At 45.0% G+C, this 24,877-nt stretch overlaps 3 protein-coding genes across 3 annotated transcripts in view; 2 read left to right on the top strand and 1 right to left on the bottom strand.

Annotated features, from left to right (window-relative positions):
* Positions 1 to 455: 455 nt before the first annotated feature.
* On the bottom strand, positions 456 to 6,426 carry g6pc3 (glucose-6-phosphatase catalytic subunit 3). The gene is made up of 6 exons (XM_063220720.1): positions 5,592 to 6,426; positions 5,156 to 5,266; positions 3,803 to 3,889; positions 3,286 to 3,404; positions 2,367 to 2,508; positions 456 to 1,202 (listed from the first exon to the last, which is right to left on the bottom strand). The coding sequence occupies exons 1-6, from the start codon at positions 5,807 to 5,809 to the stop codon at positions 860 to 862; spliced, it is 1,020 nt and encodes a 339-aa protein (XP_063076790.1). The 5' UTR covers positions 5,810 to 6,426; the 3' UTR covers positions 456 to 859.
* A 352-nt stretch (positions 6,427 to 6,778) lies between these two features.
* lsm12b (LSM12 homolog b) lies at positions 6,779 to 18,315 on the top strand. The gene is made up of 5 exons (XM_063220721.1): positions 6,779 to 6,948; positions 10,201 to 10,334; positions 13,032 to 13,141; positions 14,055 to 14,181; positions 17,242 to 18,315. Exons 1-5 carry the CDS (start codon positions 6,822 to 6,824, stop codon positions 17,335 to 17,337), a joined length of 594 nt encoding a protein of 197 aa, XP_063076791.1. The 5' UTR covers positions 6,779 to 6,821; the 3' UTR covers positions 17,338 to 18,315.
* A 4,015-nt stretch (positions 18,316 to 22,330) lies between these two features.
* LOC134467466 (chondroadherin-like protein) overlaps positions 22,331 to 24,877 on the top strand; it is an 8,773-nt gene continuing 6,226 nt past the window's right edge. The window contains exon 1 of the mRNA XM_063221343.1: positions 22,331 to 22,760. Coding sequence (XP_063077413.1) covers positions 22,467 to 22,760 — 294 coding nt within the window. The 5' untranslated portion in view covers positions 22,331 to 22,466. The remainder of the gene's footprint in view (positions 22,761 to 24,877) is intronic.

Raw genomic sequence — 24,877 nt, 5'->3', positions numbered from 1 at the left:
AGGCAGAGTAGCTATCTCTGTGCTCTGTTGGGAGGAGTGTTCATGGGAATGACACTAATAATGTTCTATTTAAAGGGGTATGCCACTATTTTGGGGCTTAATACAGTTAAAATCATTGGCCAAGGTTTATAAAGGTGGTAAAGTGTCTTATTTTTCATGTAAGCCGTTGTCTTGCTTTAAGACAAGTTAAAAGAGGGAGCATGTCGCTAAGCTAGTGAAAGTCTATGGATCCGTGTAGCAGCTTAGCGACATACTCCCTCTTTTAACTTGTCTTAAAGCAAGACAACGCTTAACATGAAACATAAGACACTTTAACACCTTAATAAACCCCAACCAACGATTTTAACTGTATTAAGCCCCAAAATAGTGGCATACCCCTTTAAATGTCTTATATTAGGGCCAATACAGCAATATACTTATTGCTAATAATCATAAAAGGTCATTAAATAGTGCGATTGTAGGCGTGTTGTCTGTGTTAATGCTTTTCCTCAGTCCCTCTTGAGCTTGAGAAAAGCTTAAGAAAAATGGATCCACATCCTCCAATACAGGGTGGATTCCAATATGTGGACTTCCGTCCTCCCTTGCTCACTTGCCTGCTTGTGACCTCATGGTGATGTCACGGACGACAGAAAATGAATTCAATATCTTGCAAAAGCACAGTTCTAATGTCATTTTCTCATTTGCAATTGGGATGGTGAATGAATAACAGTCCCCCAAAAGTTGTTGTGGCTAGGCTGACAGCTGGGAAACTTTATTGTTTTCTCCACGGAGGCGGGGCCAGGGGGGCGGGGCGAGGCCACAAGCACAAGTGGAGGACGGGATTGTGCATATTGGAATGCACCCTGCGTCTCCTCATTCCTCAGTCGCTTTTCACTTTCTTGGCGAGGTAATGCACGCAGCCAGGAATGAGCAACATCACCACTTGCGGCACGATGGTGTATTTGATGAAGAACAGAGTGTAAAACAGCTCGGGTGACTTGGAGGGAAGGCTGTATCGGTTGATGTGGTGGAGGGCCATGGCCGAGAGGGCCAGGCAGAGGGCGCGCGTGGCCCGGGGAAGGTGCCATCCGCCGGGCTTCCAGGACTGGGCGAGCCCCAGGCCTAACAAGGCCCCGCAGTCGCGCATCAGCGAGGAGAAGGGGTTGGTGTCCAGGCGGACCCACTCGGGACGCGCGCACCACTTCTTGGCCAGCGACACAGACCTGCCATGGAGGAAATAACACACACACACACACACACACAATATTGTCCATGTTTCATAGTACCTTGAATTTAAAACAAAAATGTGTCTGCAATCCTTTTTGATATTTGTATTGCCAAGCATTCATCTTCACTGGGCACATATGAAAACAAACTGCTCATCAAGAGGGTATTCCTAACGAAGAGTTTTTCCCAACAATAACAATAACAAAAATCACTTTTTGGCCAATGCAACTGAAACCATCAGGACTAGAGTTTCTTTGTTTTTCTGTGAACAACTACTACAACAGCATTCAGAGAGCGCAGACAACCTCTGAGACAGCTCAATTTCCGACACATCACTGCCAAAAACGGATCAGTACAGGGGTGGATTTGTCGAAACCATAGTTGCTAACCACATAAGCTACTTTGTTGTTTTCAATGCAATTTGCCATTGGCAACTACCCAAGTTGCTAACTGGCTTTAACTATGATTTCGAGAAAAATCTGTATGAAGATCAATTCAGCCCGATTTGGATCGATCTGAAAAAAATCAATCAAAATCCGCCCAAAATTCTTTGAGTTAGGACAACACTGAATTTGAAAAATACATGTAGCCTCCTTGGCAGAGGTAATCATTATTCAGAGAACTGTCAAAGCAGCTGATGCATCTTTTCCACTGACGGTTTTCTAGTAGGCCTACAGCTCGACACAGCGAGACTCAGCCGCCACTTTTTGCTTTACGATTGAGCTGTGTTGTGCCTATTTGAAAAGCAAAAAGTAGCGGCCGAGTCTCGCTGTGTGGAGCTGTAGGTCTACCAGAAAACCGTCAGCGGAAAAGAGGCAGAAGTTGTCCTTGATAACTGTACTTGGTTACATGCATAAGCACAGGGGCGGAAAGCAAAAACCACATATTTGTTCCAGCAAATTCAATGAAACAGCTGATCCTATCCTTCCCCCGACTTGCTTCCTGTCTCTCCTCCACTCAACTAACTCAACTAGCCGCCACTACCCCCCCCCCAAAAAAAAGAAAATAAAAAAAAAAGACAGCTGATCCTAATTACCACAACCTTTCAGCCAGGTTGATAAGCTGCTTAGTGTCAGAAGCACAGGCAGAACTGGAATATCTGGAAGGTTTGTCCACCCCGCTGTAGTATGAGCTGAATGAATCACAAACTTCACACTTACCATGACAACGGAATTCCCATCTTCTCCAGTGCAGTGTGCAACACCAGTGTTCCGACCAGCACCATGGCGCTGATGCGAAGGAAGAAGAGGAGGGAGTGGGATTCCGGAACTGATCGATTCAGGTACACCCCAAGAAGAACACCTGCCGTAAGCAATGACCCCACAACAGAATACTGTTACTGGCCCTGTACTTAGCATCATTACAATGTTATTAACCACTACTGATTTCACTGTAATCATTGTTTAGATGGATGAATATTGTATAAATTGATAAATATAGTTATTGTACATTTGAGTTACTCTTCAACTGTGTTTTTAATAATGGGGCAGCCATGGTGTAAATGTTAGGGAGTTGGACTGCAGATGACAGGGTTGCAGACTTTTTTGTTTAACGCCTGGGAAAGTGCATAAAGTCCTGTCACAACATAAACACAAATAAAAAACCAGAAGCACTCAGAGAGCGCAAACCTCCACCAAGGCCATGGGGTCACTGATGCCATAACATTGACATGCTATGGAATCCTATGCCTATAATGTAACTTTTTTTAAAAATCCCAGATCACCACCAAAATTTAATCACTTGCTCCTTTTGTCATTTCCAACTACTCCAGAAAATGTCATCATAACGTTCAAAATCCGTTCATAACTTTTTGAGTTATCCTGCTGACAGACAAACAAATCAATGTGACCGAAAACACAACCTCCTCGGCGGAGGTAATGAAATGGACATTTTTTTTTTGAGGAGAAAGCCATCGCACACCAGAGGTTTCAAGGTGCAGGTAGTTACTTGTTCACTAAAGAAAGGAAGGTACCGCACACTCTTGTCCATCACGCTGAGTTTTATTAAACAACATTTTGGCCTGGATTGAAAAGGAAAAAAGAAACATGGAAACAGTCCAGTGAGTGTTTGAGTGTTTACCAGTGAGTGATCCTGCGATGACCTGGTGGGGGAAGTGGGCCAGGATGAAGATGCGAGACAGGCCGATGGCCAGCAGAACCAGGAAGTAGAGGACGTACGGCACAGCGGACACCAGCTTACTGGTGGACCCCCAGTGGACACACACACACACACACACACACACATTAGTGATAGATCAGATTAGTGAACACACATGCAGTATGCACACACGCACACACCACCACCACCACCACCGCCATCACCTTCCTGACAGGGGATGAGGGAAGTCACACACACACACACACACACACACACAAACACACACACACACACACACACAGCTTCCTAACAGGCCAGTAGAAAGGGAAGTCACACACACACACACACACACACACACACACACACACACACACACACACACAGCTTCCTAACAGGCCAGTAGAAAGGGAAGTCACACACACACACACACACACACACACACACCTTCCTGACAGGCCAGTAGAGAAGGAAAACACACACACACACTCTGAGGACTGACCTGTGTGTTCGAGCTTGTAAAGCAGATGCCAGTGCTGATGCCACCACCCACCACACGGCCGCAGTCACCATGGCATGACCCGATGGGCTACCTGGGAAGTGAAGGGTGAGGTCTGTTAAAACAACCGCAACCTCACAGGTGTGTGTGTGTGTGTGTGTGTGTGTGTGTGTGTGTGTGTGTGTGTGTGTGTGTGTGTGTGTGTGTTGTGGCATGTCCCGACGGGCTACCTGTGAAGTGAAGGGTTAGTTAGGCCAGTTAATGCAACCGCAACCTCAGAGGTGTGTGTGTGTGTGTGTGTGTGTGTGCATTTAGTTTCTGAGGCAACAGCCTACCTGTAAAGGCTTAGTTAGGCCAGTTAATGCAACCACAACCTCAGAGGTGTGTGTGTGTGTGTGCACGCTTTTCCTTTTCTGAGGCAATAGGCTACCTATGGGTAATCAGGCCTATTTAAAAAAAAAAAACTCAACCAATTATCTTGTGAGTGAGTGACTGTGTGTGTGTGTTATTTCATTTAGTTTCTGAGGCAACAGGCTACCTGTGAAGGGTTAGGCAACAGGCTACCTGGGGAGAAGACGTGTGTGTGTGTGTGCGTGTGTGTGTGTGTGTGTGTGTGTGTGTGTGTGTGTGTGTGTGTGTGTGTGTGTGCGTGTGTGTGTGTGTGTCATTTCGTTTCTGAGGCAACAGGCTACCTGTCAAGGGTTACTTAGGCCAGTTAAAACAACCACAACCTTAGAGGTGTGTGTGTGTGTGTGTGTGTGTGTGTGTGTGCCATTTCGTTTCTGAGGCAACAGGCTACTGTCTAGTTAGGCCAGTTAATGCAACCTCAACCTCAGAGGTGTGTGTGTGTGTGTGTCATTTCATTTCTGAAGCAGCAGGCTACCTGTGAAAGGTTACAGTAGTTAGGCCCGTTAATGCAATGTGTGTGTGTGTGTGTGTGTGTGTGTGTGTGTGTGTGTGTGTGTGTGTGTGTGTGTGTGTGTGTGTGTGTGTGTGTGTGTGTGTGTGCACTATTCTGTGATTGAGTAAGTGACTGTGTGTGTGTGTGTGTATTGCACATGTCTGTATATCAGCCTTACTTACTGAACACTGTTCGTGTGTGTGTGTGTGTGTGTGTGTGTGTGTGTGTGTGTGTGTGTGTGTGTGTGTGTGTGTGTGTGTGTGTAATTTTATATGTCTCAGTGTATCAGTAATAGTAATCAGTAACAAATAAAGTACACTTTGACTTTTATTCTCCAACAATGCACTTTGTACTGTAATGAGTAAGTTACTGAGCTGTACGGGGTTCATTCTCCAAATGAGACTTAGGTGAAAAGGAAGCAACATAATGTTTGGAAACTTGACTGAAGGGAAAACTTGCCTGGTCCAGTTTCGCAGGTACTGGGAAACTGCTGCAGTTGAGGCGGGTGCTTCTCAAACAGGCCGGACTCCTTTACCCACCAGTAAGGTCGCTCACCAAACAGAATCCTACAAGGCAGACATGGTACACAATAGTGCATATAACCAGGGGACAACATAAATGTTACATTACATTTAGCAGACGGCTTTATCCAATTCAATGAACCACATCCCGGCTTAAGCCATGTTGGTGGGCTAATTGAAGTGAATTCTCCTGTGTTGAACGCACAAGCAGAATGAAAACATAATAGGCTAAATACTTTTGGAGTCATAACAGTTTTTCCACATCTGAATAGGATTGTCTTCAGCATTGACCAAAACTTCATTTGAACTTGATCTTCTAGTGTTCTGTTTACTATATACTGAACAACGTCTGCAAGAGTGCTTAGCCTACCATTTGAACACCAGGTTGAGCCACTCGGCTATCGCAGCCACCCAGACCACGGCCACACCAGTCCGTCGGTTGAAGAAGTATGTCAGGGGGAACACCAGTAGCATTGCTGCTTTGGGGTCACCCATGTGCGAGGCGAAGAGCCATGTCTGTTCATAGGCTTTCGTTGACTGTTGCAAGTACTCTGCAACCCTGATACCATGCGCGTGAATGGCATCCATGGCCAATGCCAGATGACAGCAGCAGCTTGACTTTGTTTTGTTTTGAAAACACACTCACAAGAATTGACCTCGAAATATCGAGATGTACGAACCAGCTCTGTAAGAACCAGATATCAGACAGTTCTCTGTGTGAGTGGTTTTGAGATGGAATTATTTCTCAATGAGGAAACTATCACACGCATGCAGCATCCTGAAAGATAACGCCAACACCATCCAAGTGTTCAACCGTTGCCACCGCCGGTTTCGTTTTGCTCCAGCCGAAACTGGCAAGGTTTTGGAACGTTTTGAAAGACGCTATTTGCTCTGGTGGGGGAAAAAACGATGCTGTTTTGCTTACTAAAAGCAGCACTCGTAAATTTCCAATCATTCAAAAATGTAGCTTGCTTAAATTCCTTGTCGCATCCCTGGACCAGACACTGCCACTGCGCCTTTTTTGCACCACCACCACGCACACGCACACTGGGCAAGAATCCACGTCATTGTTGACAGAATCCGGATCACGGATAGCGAGAAAGGACAAACCTTACCAACTTATTTCCTTACTGCACCAGCAGTAAATGAATGGGCTTCGATTAGCAGCAGCACTGTATGTAATGCAGCCTGTACACAATGTCCTTTGGGCAAATAAATGTATAAACCGGATTGGATGTTGTTGTTCTCTCCTTTTCATTTTAATAATGGAACGGCACAACATTTCCCCTCGTTTTCCACATGGGCCAACATTGCTGCCATTAATCTCACATATGACATGATAAATGGCCCATTGAGTTGGTATGTCCTTCAAAACGAACAGCAGTAGGCCTATTGTAGTTATGTAGTTATCTTAATGAATAGACCTAGAAGTGCAGCAGTTAAAAAAAAACAAAAAAATATTTGACACTTTCTGGCTGGCATGAAGAATCACGGGACGAAGAGGCTCTTCGGCGTCATATGTCACGCCCACTATCATACAAGTCATGCCGTCGCGCACGTTTACGTAAAAGCAGGCGCTCCGGTTTCCCTGGCGGAGAAGATGGCGGCTCCTGGACCGGGGGAGTATTTCAGTGTGGGGAGCCATGTCTCTTGTCTCACCTGCTTAGGTCAACGTTTACAAGGAGAGGTCGTGGCTTTTGACTACCAATCCAAGATGTTGACTTTGAGTATCCTTTCTCGATTTGTGGGCATCCAGGGCTCGATGCCTGCCTTGGCAGTGAGGGGCCTGTAGAGTAACCGAAACATGTCAAATAGTGATCCTCCCAGGCGTTATGTGTGTATGTAATAGCCGGGTAACCTAGCAAGCTGACTGTCCATTCAATGTGTTAAATGGGTATTATTTTGTCCGAGTGTGTTTCTGTTTTGATGTGTTCTGCGTTTTCAGTTGTGAGAGGGCTTGTGGTTGCAGCAAGAGCTTGTGTGTTTTGGTCAACGTAAACTGCAGTACTCTTGGACAGTACTGGGATCACTATTTGGCAATTCCAAAGTGGCATCATGGCAGATCCCCATTAGCTTAATGGCTAGTTACTGTTAGCCTGCGATGAGGGGTATGGCTGTCATTGACAGAGTGAACGATCTCTTGGGACGTGTCAATTTTTCGATAAAAACTCAACGTAGTTGATGCCAGACCTACACATAGTTAAATGTCATTTGATGAAGCGGAGTTGTTCTTCATTCAAGCTCACACCATTAGCTAGCACGCTAGGTCGGTTGCTAACATAATGGTCGGGGGGCTTCTGTGTTAGCTAACGTGTTCGGCCCCTAGCTGTGTAGCACGAACAGGCAACTGGTCGTTTATTTTGTGCTGACACCGCTACACGAATGTTACATCAGCCAGGTGCGCTGTTTGATTAGTTCATCAAAATAAATCGATGAATTGGCGTGATTGTTTTCACGGGGTAACATTAAGCGATAGTGACAGTTTGGATGCCTGCTTGCTTAGCTTGGATGCTAAGGCCGGTAGGACAGTAGCGGTTGCTAGAACGGATATTTTCATTCGGACGAGGTCAGTGGGCTAAAGGTTTATTGTGGCTAACATAACGTTAGTTCGGCGGCTGCCAACCCCAGGTAACATTACATCAGAATCCTTGTAAATGACTTTTCATGGAGCAGCGAGGAAAGGGCAAAAAGCCAGCGGATTTTTTTGTGGACACGGCAGTGAGTGACATTTATCCTAGCTAGCACTGCACGAGATGATGATGACCACCAGTAGTAGCTGAAGTTCAGAGCGATTGGCAGGATTTTGTCAAAGATGCCCATCACCAGTGAGCGTGAACCAATGCCCGTCACAAATCATGTGACTCTTGGTGTATGATTTTAAGTACAGTGGGCCTTTTGAGTGCTTTTCATTTGCTCTAATTTAAGAATGAATGATGAATGAAGCCAGTGTTACTGTAATGTATTTTTATTTATGTGTATTGGGGGGGGGGCAAATTGTAACTATTTCATTGGTAACATAATGGATTCCGATGTCTAACCTTCAGTAGTGACAAACTTCTGTGGTTGCAGTATGACAAGTTGTGTAGACATGCAGGTGACTAATCATGAGACAGGAAATGGTGCAAAGTTGTATGGCTGGTTTTGTGTGTATTTAATTAGCTCGTACCTCTAATCTTCCCTATATCTGATCCCCAGTATTGTCACACCGCCTGTGCATTGTAATATGTGTAAATTCAAGTTTCGTCAGTGCTGTCATTTGGTACCTTGAAGAATGCACCAAGCACAATTGGTCAAGTTTGAGTCCTGATCAAACTCTTGGAAGCAATAACTAATCGTCAAGGTAAAAGTAAATGTTAAACCCCCCCCATATGTGGGATTTTTGTTTAGTTGCCACATATCCCAGCCAGGCGTGTGTGTGCAAAAGGGTCAAAGACGTCCAAAAAGGAACTGTCATTCAGTGTAACGGATACCTTCTGCTGACTGTAACTGTAAAAGAAAAATATGATTTTTTAATTGTTTCAAGTGAATGGATGACAGCCGAGGCTTTCATGAATTCACTGGAAAAAAAATGAAATAAAAAGAGTCATGTTTCTTACAGTTACAGTCAGCAGAAGGTATCCGTTACACTGAATGACAGTTCCTTTTTGGACGTCTTTGACCCAAAAGCCATTCCCATTGGGGGAGTGTGTTTATGATGTGCTCTCAATAGATGGCAGTACAAGCATGGATTAACCCTCTGCCCTCATGACCGGCCAGTAGGACTGCCTCGAGGAACTAGAGAAAGGTGTGTGTGTGTGTGTGTTGGAGTACGCACGTGTGTGTCTGTGCGCGCACATGTGTCATGGTGGTTGTGTCTATAGCTAGAGGAGTTGTAAGTAAATGTGTCCATCCATTCATTCATTCATTTATTCATCGAGACTCAGTCTCGAACTGGACTGTGTGTGTGCGTGCGTGCGTGTGGTTGTTCCTATGGCCGGAGGGGTTGTTACTTGTGCCATCCAGTTTAGAATGGGTTCCAGTGGGTGTCGACATGGTTGAAGAATGTGACCCCGTTTGCCTGTCATGGGAGAACCATCATGACCCTTTCACACCTCAAAGGTGTGCGTTTGTGTGTGTGTGTGTGTATGTATGCTTGTGTGTATGTATGCTTGTGTGTATGTACGTGTCTGTGTACTGTGTGCGTGTGTGTGAGACGGAGAGAGAGATGACTGACTGACTGGGCTTTTCCTGCCTGGCTTCTTCAGTGCATTACCTCCTCTTGGTAGTTTGCAAACAAAAGTCCCTTGTCGGCAGCACACATGGAAATGGCATGAGCATGCTTCAGCATTCAGAAGGGGAGACATCAATAGTGACCTTTATTCATTCATTCATTCATTCATTCACTCACTTGTTCATTCATGCCATCACTCACATTTTCATTCATTCATTCATTCGTTCATTGAGGTGTGTGTGTGTGTGTGTGTGTGTGTGTGTGTGTGTGTGTGTGTGTGTGTGTGTGTGTGTGTGTGTGTGTGTGTGTGTGTGTGTGTGTGTGTGTGTGTGTCTGTGTCTGTGTGTGTGTGTGTAACATTGCTTTCAGTGTTGCACCTGTAGAATGAATGAGCTTGGACAGTCTCTTTGTTTTGAGAGCGAGCGTGACTGCCTAGGCGTTTTTAGACTGCCTCATTCATGTCCGGATGTAAAGATGCACCTGTGTCTGCACTTTGTACTAGTGTGCCTGTATGTTTAGTGTTTCTGTCTTTTTCAACAGATTTATGACTAGATGAAGAACTATGTGATTGTCTATGTACACAAACAGTCAGTCTCTCTCTCTCTCTCTCTCTCTCTCTCTCTCTCTCTCTCTCTCTCTCTCTCTCTCTCTCTCTCTCTCTCTCTCTCTCTCTCTCTCGCACGCATATGCATTCATGCCTGTTGCCGCTTTATGACAGAAAGAGCTCCATTCGTGTTGCCGTGGTGACCTTAACCTTTGACCCCTCCAGAATGTGCTTCCTCTAGCGGCAAGGCCAACCTGAGCGACGTGGTGCTGATCAACCTCGCCTACGTCTCGGAGGTGGACATCATCAACGACCGCACTGAAACGCCTCCCCCTCTAGCCTCTCTTAATATTAGCAAGGTAAGACGGCCCAGCCCTACAGCAAAGAATCGTATTATACATGGGTTCACAGTGTTTTTGTAAACACAATGTCGTAAGGAGGGGCAAGACACTGGCAGCCAACCACAGGTGCTTATTTTTTTGACCGACAGCGGTTTCCAACAATCAGAGGTTGATTTGTGCGCAGCTAGGTTCTCGCAGCCAGGGGGAAACAAAAATGTACAACCATTGTATTAGGAGAGAATGATACTTCAGGCTTGTTCTTTTCCGGTATCCATGTGATGTCGGGTGAACGCCCCTTTAGGACACCTACGGTTAGGAGACCCTCCGAGTCTTGAGGTTGAGAATAAATGGAGTTCCCTTAGTGCTGTAGATGGCAGTAGCGCACATCTTGTGCACACACCACAAAAAGAGAAGGCTGGGACAACAGTCCCTAAGGAGACCGAATTTGAGCACACTCTTTTTCATTGGAGTTTGGGATATCTTTCCCTCTACGATTCTTTGCCTCTAGCCTCTCTTAAAGGGGCACTGTGTGAGAGGAGGTATTGCAACCATGCTGGTCATTGAAACTGTGCTGTCTACTGCCAACTTTGATCTTTTCATCAATATTTACTAAGTAATGCACTAATAGTTTTTAGTATGACCAAACTACAGCTAAAATGCCTATTGCAGCTAAAATGGCAGAGATGGAGAAGATACGCCTTTTCATGTATGAAAAGGGCCATTTTCCCAGTCATAATGAATACTAACAATTTGAAGTATTTGTGTGGAAGGTAACATTTGTGAATGGGCAGCATGAATTCTGGAAATAAACTACTGAAATATTACTCAGTGCACCTTTTAACATTAGCAAAGTGAGGACACCTCTTGTACAAGTCATCCTCATAGAGGTAAAAATCACAGACTAGAGGTGGCACAGTAGTTAACGACAGCACTCGAAAATGGCAAGGGCAGCCTCTCATCCTCTGTAGATAAGACCTGTGTCAATGCAGATCAATGGAGATCAAGCGCACCAATTGTCTGAAACTGTGTGACTATGAAGTGACTCATTAATCAACGACCAGGTTACGCGTCAATAAAATACATTTTAAAATCAGTTCATGTGTAGGGATATTTAGCATGACATTTTTAACTATTGTACTTGTTTGTCGATGGACATTTTCACATTATTAAGCCATTTTTTTGACAGGTGAGCTGTTTCAGTTGTCAGGGGATGCTTATGACGTAAGGCTGTAAACTGCAATCCTATGGCAGCCATGCCCCTTTAGGAGGCTCGGGAGACTAGTAGGGATGCAACGATACCTATACCAGTATCGGTATCGGCACCCGAAACTGCTCATTATACTCGTACTCGTACTCGTACTCGTCAAGCACTTGCCGATACCAGGAACGATACTGCTATTACACAAAACAATGCAAAATCTTGTCACGTTCTGTGGACTTGAAAGCAGCATGGAAAAAAAGTGCCACCTCATACATTTACAAACATTTAAATCTACATGGAAATGGACAATAAAAATATCACAGGTGGAAAAAACAAGGCCATGCATTTATTTTCATTGTATTTTGGTGGTTAAAGGTATTGGTACTCTGTATCGGCAAGTAACGTACTCGTACTTGTATTGGTTTTAAAAAAAGTGGTATCGGTGCATCCCTAGAGACTAGTGCTATATCTCAGATGTTGCACTTGTACCACATTGAGACCACATACTCCTCTAGGCATAAAAAACAACCCTCCCCCAAGAGTAGCTTTATAAGGTGTCAAGGGGAGTAATTAACCCTTTGATGCATGATGTTGCGTTGCGCAACATTGGTCCTGGCGCCTGGAGCTGCATTACGCAATATTGAGGCTCATGTGATTTGAGACAACTTAAGTAAAAATCTGTTTGTTTGAGATGAATGAACACATTCTAATGAGATAGTTAGTGCATATTTTTCTGTGCTTCAGAAGCTGAGAAATCTAGGTTTTTATAAGCTGAGGGCTTTTCTTTAAAAGGGCTCAGGCATACAGCACCCTTTCTTGCAGGTGCCTTAGGCGTCAATGGGTTAACTAGTGCTCTCCCCCATCCTCCTCCATGACTTCCTGAGCATGGTACCATCCCGCCACACTACTCCCTTCCGAGCACCATTGGGGGCTGCCGCCTTGCACGGTGAGGCATAAATGCAATTTAATTGTGTGCTTTCACAATGATGATGGGAGTTGGAGTTTCCCTGTTGGGCTTTCACTTTCACAACTTTGACAATTTTAAAGTAGCTTGGCAAGCCAGCCTAAATCTGAGATCAAATGTGAATATTTAGTCTGGCCCTGATCAATGAGACATCGGAAGATTGTTGATGGGAACAACCTGTTGTTTTTCAAACTGTCTGTGCCTATTGGCCAACGCTTTGTCGTCACTCCCTCAAAACCCTGTCTGATTTGCATCCAAAGATTCAAAACAAATTGGGGCATTGTCCGAGGCTAGACCCTCTCGCAGGCAAAAAATAATTGTGGCCGCTGGTGGGTTGGGCTATTTTACTAGGCTAACTTTAAAGGGTCTGTTCTTTGAAATGGTCTGTTCTTCGGCACATTGACACAAGTTTGCTTTAATATCCCCTTTTGTCTTTCCCTCCTTATCCTACGCTGTTTCTCTCCCTCTCTCTCTCTCCCTCTCTCTCTCTCTCTCTCTCTCTCTCTCTCTCTCTCTCTCTCTGTCTCTCTCTCTCTCCTTCCTTTCCCAGTTGGCGAGCCGTGCACGGACGGAAAAGGAGGACAAGTTGTCCCAGGCCTATGCCATCAGTGCAGGGGTGTCCATCGAGGGACAGCAGCTATTCCACACCATTCACAAAACGTGAGCACAGTGCACGGCACGCGCACACTATCTCACTCATGCATACTCCTGCCTTCCCCCACACATGCAGTACACACACACAGACACACATGCCATCTGTCGCATACATTCATACCCTATTACCGCACTGTACTGTATTACTGGGCTTCCCGACAAAGTGGGTGGAGTTCCCAATTTCTCCGGAGCTCAGAAATGATATTTGTATTGCTCCTGGCCTGACTAGAAGCAACGCAGACGGTGTTGTGTCACTTGGACGGCGTGGCCTGGCTGATAGTTGTAACAGAGATCTTGTAGAGAGAGATCCGTCATTCTAGTTCTCTTTCCGGTATCCATGTGAAGTCGGGTGAACGCCCCTTTAGGGGACCTTCGGTTAGGAGACCTTCAGAGTCCTGAGGTTGAGAATAAATGGAGTCCCATTAGCGCTGTAGATTGCGGTAGCACACTTCTTGCAAACACCTCAAAAAGAGAAGAAGGAGGGGACAACGCCCCCTTACGGTAGGGACACATACACGCAAATTTGCGAACTTTGCCATTCATTCCTATGAGAGAGGCGAAGGCAAGCGATGGCAAGCGCGAAGCGAAGCGAAGCGAAATTATTAAAGATAGTTTAATGTTATGCAAATGAGGAGCGAATTCGCCTGCCGCGGCCCAACCAAATCAACAACATAACTGTTCCACTCCATTTGATTCGCTGTGATGACCTGATGACGGTTGAATTTCGCTTCTCTTCGCTTCGCTTGCTTCGCCTCCTATGTGTCCCTACCCTTAGGAGACCCAACTTGAGCACACTCTTTTGCATTGGGTGGGCGGGGTTTGAATCCTCTTTATTACTCTACCCTCTTTGGTTGTAAGAAATGACTGATGATTCTGTAGTGGCACTGTAATAATGCGTGCGTGTGTGTCGTGTGTCCAGTATCAAAGACTGCAAGTGGCAGGAGAAGAACATTATCGTGATGGACGATGTGGTCATCTCCCCTCCCTATCAACCCGACAACTGCAAAGGAAAGGAGGGCAGCGCTTTAAGTCATATACGCAAAATAGTGAGTATACTCTTCATTTCAATTTTTCCGTGTCTTTTACAACTTTTCTTGATGATGGGACCGTTTGAGAGGTGGACAGGAAGCGAATTGGGAGGGGTCTGCAAAGGACCCGGGCCGGGAATCGAACCTGGGTCGGCCGCATGGCAGGCGAGTGCCCTACCGGTTGGCCACGGCAGGGCCAGTGTTTTTTATTTCTTCTTCCTCTTTCTCACCTTCTCCCATTATAAGTAAAGCCCCCATACGTGACTTTTGAACAATATTGGCGCTTTCTTGTGGTAAAACGATTTGACAGGACATGCACTCTGCCTACCATTCCTCACCCAATTCAAACAACAAGACTTGTCATTTACTTAAGACTCATTTTTTCCAATATTTTTGGAAATGTATATAGTGGTTTGCAGAGATGGGCAACCTGGACTTATTGGTTTCAACCGGGTTCTGCATACTCCAAATGACCTATCCAGTTCAACCATTTTTTTCAACCATGATTGCCTGGTTGAATGATCACCTTGTTGCCTGGTTGAATGATCACCTGGTTGCCTGGTTGAATGATCACCTGGAGTGCGTTGCAATATGTGACCTTGCCTCCTCCACTTGCGCTTGTCTCCTCGTCCCGCCTCCTGGCCCCTCCTCCGTGGAGAAAACGATAAAGTTTCCCAGCTGTCAGCCTAGCCACAACAACTTTTGAGGGACTGTTTTTCATTCACCATCCCAATTGCAAATGAGAAAAAGAGTTTACAATTGAGCTTTTGCAAGATATTGAAATATAATGCTGTGGTCAGTGATGTGATCATGACATATTACTTCGTGGTACGAGGAAACGAGCACAAGTGGAGGAGGCAAGGCCGCATATTGGAACGCACCCCTAGTTGCCTGGTTGAATGACCTCTTCCACAGTTCAATCACAAGGTTGACCTGGGCAGGTAAAACCAGGTCATTTGGAATATGTGGCGCTGCTGGATTCTAACTAATGAATGAATCAAGGTTGCCTGTCATTGGTGGTTTTTGCAAAGTGCTTTTCTTGGGTTTCTGTAAGTGGTGCAGCAGGTCAAGCATGTGTATGTGTATGTTTGTGGTGTAAGGAGTTCAGGGTTCAGTAGGATCCCTGTCTCTAAATAATTCAGTAACGGTAGCCTCTTCACGTCCTCTTGAGTGGCTAGGATGGCCTGACACAAGTTACCACTGGGGTTTTAGTTTTTCCTTTGTGACCCCTTGGTGTAAAGTAGTGTTTCTCAACGGGGGCGGTACAGCCCCCCAGGGGGCGTTGGGGAGCTCTAGGGGGGGGGCGTTGAGAAGGATAAGGCTGAAAGGGGGCAATGCCTGGTTGCCATTGGGGGCCATTAGTCCATTTAATTTTTTTAATAGTAAGGGGGGGGGGGTGTTGCCAGGCTTATGATGGGGTCAAGGGGGCATTGGGAGGCTTGTGAGGAGGGGGCGTTTGTTCAAAAGAGGTTGAGAACCACTGGTGTAAAGCGAAGGCGAGTAAGCGAGGAGAGTACATGCGATGCGATGTGGGCGGATAAAGAGTTTAAAATATTTTCAACTTTGAGCGAGGCGAGTAAACAATCGGAATGCAGAGTTTGGTGCTTCTTGCTTTTGCATTGGCAGTTAAAGCTGCGGGAACGTTTAGCGAAAAGTTCCATGAGCGAGTGAACGAGAAGAAGCGAGTATTGTATGTGAATGCGGCTTAATATTGGTGGTGGGGAGCTCGGGGCGGACGAGAGGGTTTGGTTTGTCTTTGCGACCCTCCACTCAACAATGTAAATACTAGAGGTGTACCGAAAATTCGGCTGCAGAAAACGGCCCAAAACGCAAAAAAAGACACTTTCGGTTTTCGGCCAAAATCCAATTGAGTTGCCGAATAGAAAATGAATTGAAAATTTGCATTAATTACACTAATTTCAGTTCTACTCCAACACTTGAAGACTTCAAATACACATTTATTTTCTTTCAAAAACATGTCTAAACATTTTTTGTAAGCTGTAGATTTAATCAATATTTAAAAATAGTGAAAAACCTAACTTTTGATCATTTTTAACTGAATTGTAATATTCGGTTTTGGTATTCGGCCAAGTGATTAATTACTATTCGGTTTCGGCCACAAATTTTTCATTTCGGTGCACCTCTAGAAAATACCGGCCCCTAAAATTAGTCAAGGGTGTAAAAATTCAACTTCGTATTGTGATGTGTCTGTATGCGTGTGATGTAACACACGCATACAGACACATTATATCCTCTCTCTCTATCTCTGACCTGAACCTCCGTGTACTGGAGGAGGAACCGACCAGGAAGAGGAGCAGAAGTCGGTGCCACACACACATTCTGTCCTTCTCTGACCAGGTTGCATCAAACACCCCTTGCAAATTAAAACTATTCAAAATCCCAGCCAAATGATGCAAACTTATTCCTTCAAAAGTTGGGGTGTTTGAGCCACCCTAGGTGCATTCCAATATGTAGACTTCCGTCTTCCACTTCTGTCTTCGCATGTTGCTGACGCCGCTGACTCAGTGGAGAAAAAAATAAAGTTTTCCGGCTGTCAGCCTAGCCACAACATTTTTTTGTGGGGACTGTTCTTCATTTCACCATTCCGATTGCAACTGAGGAAATGACATTAGAATTGTGCTTTTGCAAGATATTGAATACATCTCAATATGGGACCTTGCCTCCTCCACTTGCCTCCTCCACTCACTTCTCGTCATAATGACATCACTGACAACAGCATTATATTTCAATATCTTGCAAAAGCTCAATTTTCTCGTTTGCAATTGTTATGGTGAATGAAAAACAGTCCCTCAAAAGTTGTTGTGGCTAGGCTGACAGCTGGGAAACTTTATCGTTTTCTCCACGGAGGAGGAGCCAGGAGGCGGGGCGAGGAGACAAGCGCAAGTGGAGGAGGCAAGGTCACATATTGGGATGCACCCATTGAATACATTTTCTGTCGCCAGTGACGTCATCATGAGGTCACAAGCAGGCAAGGGAGGATGCAAGTCTGCATATTGGAATCCACCCCCACCCCCTATCTCTAACCCAGTCCTCTCTTGTCGTTTTCCTCCTCTGCAGGTTGAGAAACACTTCCGGGACGCGGAGGGCCAGAAGCCGGTGCCACGCACGCAAGCACAACAAACACAGAAGGACTCCCCGTCTTTATCTTCTTGAAAAGGGATGGAGGGAGGGGCGCGTGAGTGTGCGTCTGTGTGTGTGTTGGTGTGTGTGTGGCTGTGCACGAATGGGTACGCGTGTGAGTGTGCATGCAACTGTGTATGTGTTTGAGTGAGAGTGATTGTGTATGTATGTGTTTGTGTGTGTGTCTGTGTGGGAGAGAGAGCTTGTTGTCCCGGCCTTGGATGGCGATGACGGGGCCTAACACCGGGAGAGGGGAGCACAGAGGCAGGCAGGCGAGCCGATGACGAAGACCATGACCTTCCTTCCCTCCTTCCTTCCTTGACCCCGCCCCTGACCCCCGACCCCCTCCCCTGCTCGTTGACCTCCGACCCCCAGCCATCCAGCCCACCGCTCCCTGACCCCAATACCACGCCTCCCCCAGCCCCATGCAGTCCACGGTGGGCAGGGGAGGGTGCGGGGGTCACCCCCTGGCTAGGCGGTCTGGAAGATTTTAATAAACAAACAAACAAAGGTAAATAAATGAATTTAAAAAAAATTACAAAAACATTGTAAAAGATGAAAAAAAAAGAAAACATAAACATGAGCCAGAAAGAGAGGACATTTAGAGGAAAATAATTTAAAAAGCAGAACAGAACAGGACAGGACAGACCTAAGACTAACTACTCCCCCCTACCCCACAAAACCCAATGCCCACCCCCCGTCATCTCTCTCATGCCATTAAGTTTTTTTTTTGTTTTTTTTTTGGTCATTTATTTTCCCAATTGCTTTCTTCCTCCAGCCCCTTTCTTTACCCCACTCCTTCGCCATAAATTCCATTTTGTCTGAAAAAAGTAAAAAATAAAAACATTCAGTGCGGTCAGAGATCCTTGTTAGCTTTTTTTTTTCTTTATCCTGTATGTTGAACTGTCTGTATTTTCTGTATTTTAAAAAAACAAAACAAAAAGAAGTGAGACTTGAGATGCCACACTTTAAAAAGGACATTTTCTAAAATAAAAGTAACAAAACCTCTGACTGTAATGCTGTTATTTCCTGTCTTTATATATTTTGTGGACATTTTGAAAGTAGTGAACCCACATAAATGGGTACACCTGCTAATTAGGGCTGTAACGATATTGGCTCGAACAGAGAAATTGAGATACTCTGTCACTATACTGTAATGTGATATAAGGAGGCAGTATTGTGATATGCCTTTTGAAAGTTTTGTTTTCCTTCAATCCAGAAAACAACCATATGATTCAATGTGATGGTGTTTCCAAGCTTCAAATGAGTTGCATTTTTGGAAATCGTTAGGTGTATCGAACCGTAGGTTAAAGATCTTAATGTGAACCGAATAATGAGTTCAGTGTGTCGCTACAGCCCTTCTGCTAATAGATTATTTTATGGTTATGTAGATCAGTCACTAAGTTAGGGGTGTCAAACGACAGAGGGATAAAATCGAAATTTGGAACCAAGTCACGGGCCAAATTCAATATTTCTGTTTTAAAATGGGCTAAAATTGTATATTTATTTATGCAATTAATAATAATTACAATGGTATGGAAAATCATTACATCGATTTATCTCTGGTAGAGCTTTTGAAGCAGAAACTTTATTTAGACCTTAGGGAAACTATAGGGAAAGAAACATTTTGGTTGGGAAAATCCTTTTAATCTGTGAAACGAACAATTTTGTGTGGATTTAAACCAAAATAGACGATGTGCATAAATGTGGGCACACCAAAGATGTAACTAAGAAAGACTGGGTCATAAAAATTATATTTATCATACATAGGAGACTACTGGTATGCTTGTCATAAGTTCTGTCTTGAACAGTGGCAATATATAGAGGGATCTGAACAACTCTTTGCTGACTTCAAACTAAGATAATTCATCATTTATTAATAAGGATAAGGGTACACAAAGTTATCTGGAGGTCTTGGACAATGTTTCTCCATGGTCAGAAATGGGAAGCCATGGGAATGGAAAAGCATGGGAATGGTCCTTACTGTATGTCATAAATGTGGCTTGTTGAAAAATGGTTAACAAGGCATGGGTAAAAGATGATGCAAATGGTAACAGACACTACAGAACACCTCCATAAAATTACAAGAACATACAGCTTCTGATAGTGCAGACTTAGACATGAGTCCTTCAGTGTATACTTTTCAAAAGACACAACAATGATGCAGCAACCACTTTGTTGGCTGAAGCACGTGTGTCATCCACCAAAAGTTAAACAATTCCCAACTCTTGACAGAGCAAAATTGGTTCAGCCAATGCATCGCAAGCGAAACCACAGTTTAGTGCGTCAGGAAGTGTTCTAATTGAATGTAAAGTTGAATGGAAATGCAGCCAAACATAGCGAGTTGATGCTTGTGTGTGTGTGTGTTGATCCACTTCACCATCACTCTGCATTTCACTAGTGGGTTTTGGTTTCATTTGTTTCATAGTGGGGGGCCAACATGATTTCTCAGGGTTCTGTGACATGAAAACGAACCATTGTAACAAACTCTGTTGAAGTGTTACAGATGCTGCCAAAATTCTGTGATGTCGGTCACATTCCCATAGCTCTATGTTCCCACAGTTTATAGAGCTGAGGGCAGCTCAACACAATGAAACCCTGATGGTGGAATAACGTCAAAGGTGGTCCCACCTCTGTGGTTTCTTTATCAACTGAAGAACTATGCCGTTTTCAGGAAGGATTATTTTTGCAATGCATTCCGTTAATCAACTAGGTAGATTTTTGGGCCACAGCCATGGCTTAAAGACCGCAGAGCCTACTGTATTTGGCTGTGTTTGGCACTATGCCACATCTTTGATTATGCTCAGTGAACGGGACTGGTCAGCTTGGCCGCCCATGCAATACTGTGGTAGGTGTATACAAGTTGGATATAAAAACCCAGACTTCTTTTTTGTCCCTCTAGTCTACTGGCGACTACTTTTTGGTCTAGCTAAGTTTGCTAACTTTGTTAGGACAGGGCAGTGAAGAGTAGGACAGGAAATGAGTGGTAGAGAGATGGAGAGGGGTCAGCAAAGGACCCGGGCAGGGAATCGAACCCGGGTCAGCCGCATGGCAGGTGAGTGCCCTACCGGATGCCCGCGGCAGGGCCCCAATCAGAGCTGCTTTGATACCCAAAGTGTACCCCTGTCTTGCTCCCCACTAGTCAGTCATCATTCTTTAAGTTCTCACACAGAAGTCCAGGAGAGGTAGAAACAAGTGCAAATGGCCACCTTGCCCATGGCCAAAACGGCAGGCATATTTTACAAGTGTGGGTTTTTTGTATGACACAAACTGGGGGCAATACCTGGACTCGGACTCTCCTGTGGCCAGGTAAAAAGTGAAGGTTACACTGAACTTGACAACGGTGTCATGCGCATGACATGACATAACTGTCATAATAGTGTCAAAACATTGTCATGACAGTCAAGGACGAGTTATAAACCTTGTGTCAATGTCATAAAGGTGTTCTTGTCATGAAAGTTTTTTAGGGTTGTCTTTACCATACTCGAATGTTCGGCAACAGTCATAAGAGTATGACATGGACATCATATGTATGACACCTCCATCCATGACTGCGTTACGACACTGTTATGACAATTGTCATAGCCTGCCTATGACGCCGGTGTCAAGTAAAATCTGGCCAAAGTAAAAGGCCATGATGCAGCAAGCACCTTCCAGTAAACCAGTGATTACCAGTGACCGCGCATGGTCCACCTATAGGCCTACTAACCAGAGGCGGACTTTCCATTAGGCAAACATGGTCCACCTATAGGCCTACTAACCAGAGGCAGACTTTCCATTAGGCAAACATGGTCCACCTATAGGCCTACTAACCAGAGGCGGACTTTCCATTAGGCAAACATGGTCCACCTATAGGCCTACTAACCAGAGGCGGACTTTCCATTAGGCAAACATGGTCCACCTATAGGCCTACTAACCAGAGGCGGACTTTCCATTAGGCAAACTTAGGCAATTGTCAAGGGCCCGAATCTGTCCCACATAGGGGCCCCAACTGTCACACCAGTCGTGGTAAACATACAAAAAATTAGGCTTGATCTTAATTAGTCACTTGTGGAAAGTAATTGAACATATACATGTATATGAGAAGCACACAGACTTTCACACCGACATAAGTGATGAGTGAGCAGTCTCTGCTGGTGGCCAACCTAGTTAAAATATATATTATTAAGTGTTGCTTTGTCTATCACAATAAATGCATTTTACTATAAATAACACGAGTGTCTGTCTTACTTGTGGAATGTGCAGGTAAGTCATTGTGTTTTCTTTATTTTGAACGACTGGATGCGCTAAATTAGATGCGTGGGGTGGATTTCAGCCTACTTTACGCAACACTAGCCTACTCCACGGTAACTCGGCAGGCGGTAACAGATAACGGAAGTCCACCTACAACTACAGCAAGAAGAAACCAACGATGAAGAAGTGACGGTCCTCCCTACTGTGACAAGACCTGCAGGTTTCTAATAACACCATGGGGAGGCGAACTGTTACCTGGAGGCCTATTCTTATATCTGAGGTGAAATTCAATCACCCGTTGTCGTCAGCGGGCACTCCCGTTTCGTACAGTACACTCTCCGTCCACTTTGGTTGTTGGGAGTCGGGAGAAGACGCGGACCTTCAAAAATGCATATCTTTGGGTGACCGACAAAGCGCGCTTATCCTAAGTTTTTAAATGTTGGCATACATTTACAGTCGAGCGATGACGTTTGATGTGATTAATATGTTTGTTATGGGTATTACAGTTGTGTTGTGACATTGGCACCTGGCTAATGTAAGGATCAGTGTCATTTGTAAATGTTTCAGTGGATGACTCCCGCGATGGACAACAGGTAGGTTTACTTACTTGAGGAGGCTATCGCACCAGATGACCCATATTGTACTATAGAATTGCGTTACATTTATGCATTCATTCAATTTCAGCGCACATACATTTCGACCTTTAATGTGAATTATTTTCACGTTGGCCAAATGGCAATATATTTTTAAACACATTTGTGGTGTATATACAACATGCTGTGCAGTGCATTTATTGTGATTAATGTATTATAGCTTTCTAGAGATTGTACTCGTGTGGACTACCCTCTCCCTGGATATGGTGGATATCGTTGTCTTTGGAGAACCTTGAGAGCCCATGGGCATCTTCACATCAGACACATTCAACCGTGATGGCTGTGGGATCCACAATGCCCAGACCCCTTACACTGGTCCTCGTTCATCTGACCCTCGTGAGCAGTGCCAAACTCTGTCCGTCGCAGTGCTTCTGTTATGACTCGGCCGAGCTCGTCGACTGTAGGGCGCGCGGCTTTACGCACGTTCCACACGGCATTCCACATGGCTCGTGGTTGCTGGACCTGAGCGGGAATGCTATCCCGGAGCTGCGGACTCGCTCCTTCACCGGGGTGTGGGCGCTCAAGGTCCTCCTGCTATCAAACTGCGGGATTAAAGTCATGCAATCAAACGTAAGTGGGTGCGTAATGGCATTTTTCCGAATGTGTGTCCAGGCAGAGATAGTTGAATAATGACGTTGCAATTTGTCAGTGTGCAGAAGTCGTGTGTGTGTGTGTGTGTGTGTGTGTGTGTGTGTGTGTGTGTGTGTGTGTGTGTGTGTGTGTGTGTGTGTGTGTGTGTGTGTGTACCTCTGGGATGATGTGTGTGTGCGCTGGCAGAGGGGGCATTTTCCTAGTAGACACAGACAGCTCCTTATGAGTCGATGCAGTCCTGCTTTTCTCATGAGAGACTAGCCCACAAAAGAGACGTGACAGCCTATTGGGCCATCATTAATATACTGCCCTACAAAGTCAAAGTGCAGTAACTACATATTTATCAACTGGAGTTTACTGAACAGGGTCTTCATTACACCTATTGTGACAAAGCACTGTGGTCCAAATCCATATATTGTTCTGTCAAATTTACAGTAGCTACAATATCCTACCTAGTAGGGGTGTAAATCACAGCCTCCATGACGATACGATTCAATATCGATATCTTATTATCCAATGCGATGCGATTCAATTATTTTCAATTCTTAAGAATGGCCCATGATACGATTCAATTCAACTTTTTCCGATTACTTTTCCACTTCTATTATGTTATGGAGCTAGGGCATTGGGCAGGGGCCAGCGATTCGATTATTTTCAATACTTAAGAATGCCCCACGATACAATGCGATTCGATTCAATCGTCAGATTATATCGCGATATATCGATACATTTCGATTATTATTTACACCCCCACTAAGGCTTTGAAGGCACTGTCATCGCACTGTCACTGTCATCGGAGACACACCAGAGAGACACACGTACAGACAGAAGGAGAGTTAATAAATACATGGAAGTGCTTTTTATTTCTGCCCTCGGCTACAGGCTGACACGTCAGGTTTCTGTGCTCCATGATGAAGCAGAGAATAGTCTGGCTTTCCAGGGTATAGAGGAAGAGAGAATAGAAGAGAAAAATAGACAGACTGAGCCAGGGTGTTAACAAAGTTAACGTGACGTGAGCCACAATGAGTATAGAAGAAGAGAAATGAAGGGAGATGATGAAAAGAACAGAAAAGACAGACAGATTCAGTCAGAGAGTAAAATGGCATGCTGCTTGATTCTGATGTCACTGAGAAACTGGACGAGAGAGAGAGAGAGAGAGAGAGAGAGAGAGAGACCAAGCCAGAGAATTAACAATGTTTCTCACTGGGACTGTGCGTGAGAGAGAGACGGAGAGAGCCCAGGAGTTATAAATGTTTCTGCCCCATAGGCCCTGACATCATTCTCCTTATTGAAGAAGCTGGACCTGACAGAGAGTAAGCGAGAGAGAGGGAAAGAGAAAGAGAGAGAGAGAGAGAGAGAGAGAGAGAGAGAGAGAGAGAGAGAGAGCCAGGATAGTAACAGTGTTCCTGCTCTATAGGCTCTGACGTCACTATCGTTCCTGAAGAAACTGAATATGAGCCACAATGCCATGGGTCCAGAGATGAGAAATGAAGAGAGATGAGAAAAAGAACAGAACAGACAAAGAAAGATTGAGTCAGAGAGTAAAATGGCATGCTGCTTGGTTCTGATGCCACTATTATATTATATATCCTTCGAGAAGTTGGACACAAGAGCCTGAGAGAGAGAGAGAGAGAGAGAGAGAGAGAGAGAGAGAGAGAGAGAGAGAGAGAGAGCGAGAGAGAGCGAGAGAGAGAGAGAGAGCCAGGGAGTTAGCTAGCAATGTTTCTCACCGGTACTGTGTGTGTGTGTGTGTGTGTGTGTGTGTGTGTGTGTGTGTGTGTGTGTGTGTGTGTGTGTGTGTGTGTGTGTGTGAGAGAGAGAGAGATAGACAGTGAGAGAGAGAGAGAGAGCAAGATAGAGAGAGAGAGGCGGAGAGAACCTTGTAGTTAACAATTGTCCCTGACAAGAGAGAGAAAAGGCTCTTTTCCACTGCCGGTTTTCTGGTAGGCCTACAGCTCGACACCGTGCGACTCGGCCACCACTTTTTGCTTTTCGAGTGAGCTGTGTCGTGCCCAATCAAAAAGCAAAAAGTGGCCGGCGACCCTTGCTGTGTCGAGCTGTAGGCCTACGAGAAAACCAGCAATGGAAAAGTGCCT

The sequence above is a fragment of the Engraulis encrasicolus genome, chromosome 17 (assembly GCF_034702125.1).
Source record: "Engraulis encrasicolus isolate BLACKSEA-1 chromosome 17, IST_EnEncr_1.0, whole genome shotgun sequence".
In the NCBI taxonomy this organism is placed as follows: domain Eukaryota; kingdom Metazoa; phylum Chordata; class Actinopteri; order Clupeiformes; family Engraulidae; genus Engraulis; species Engraulis encrasicolus.
Note: the sequence above shows the minus strand (reverse complement) of the source record. Positions and strands in the feature narration are given on the sequence as shown.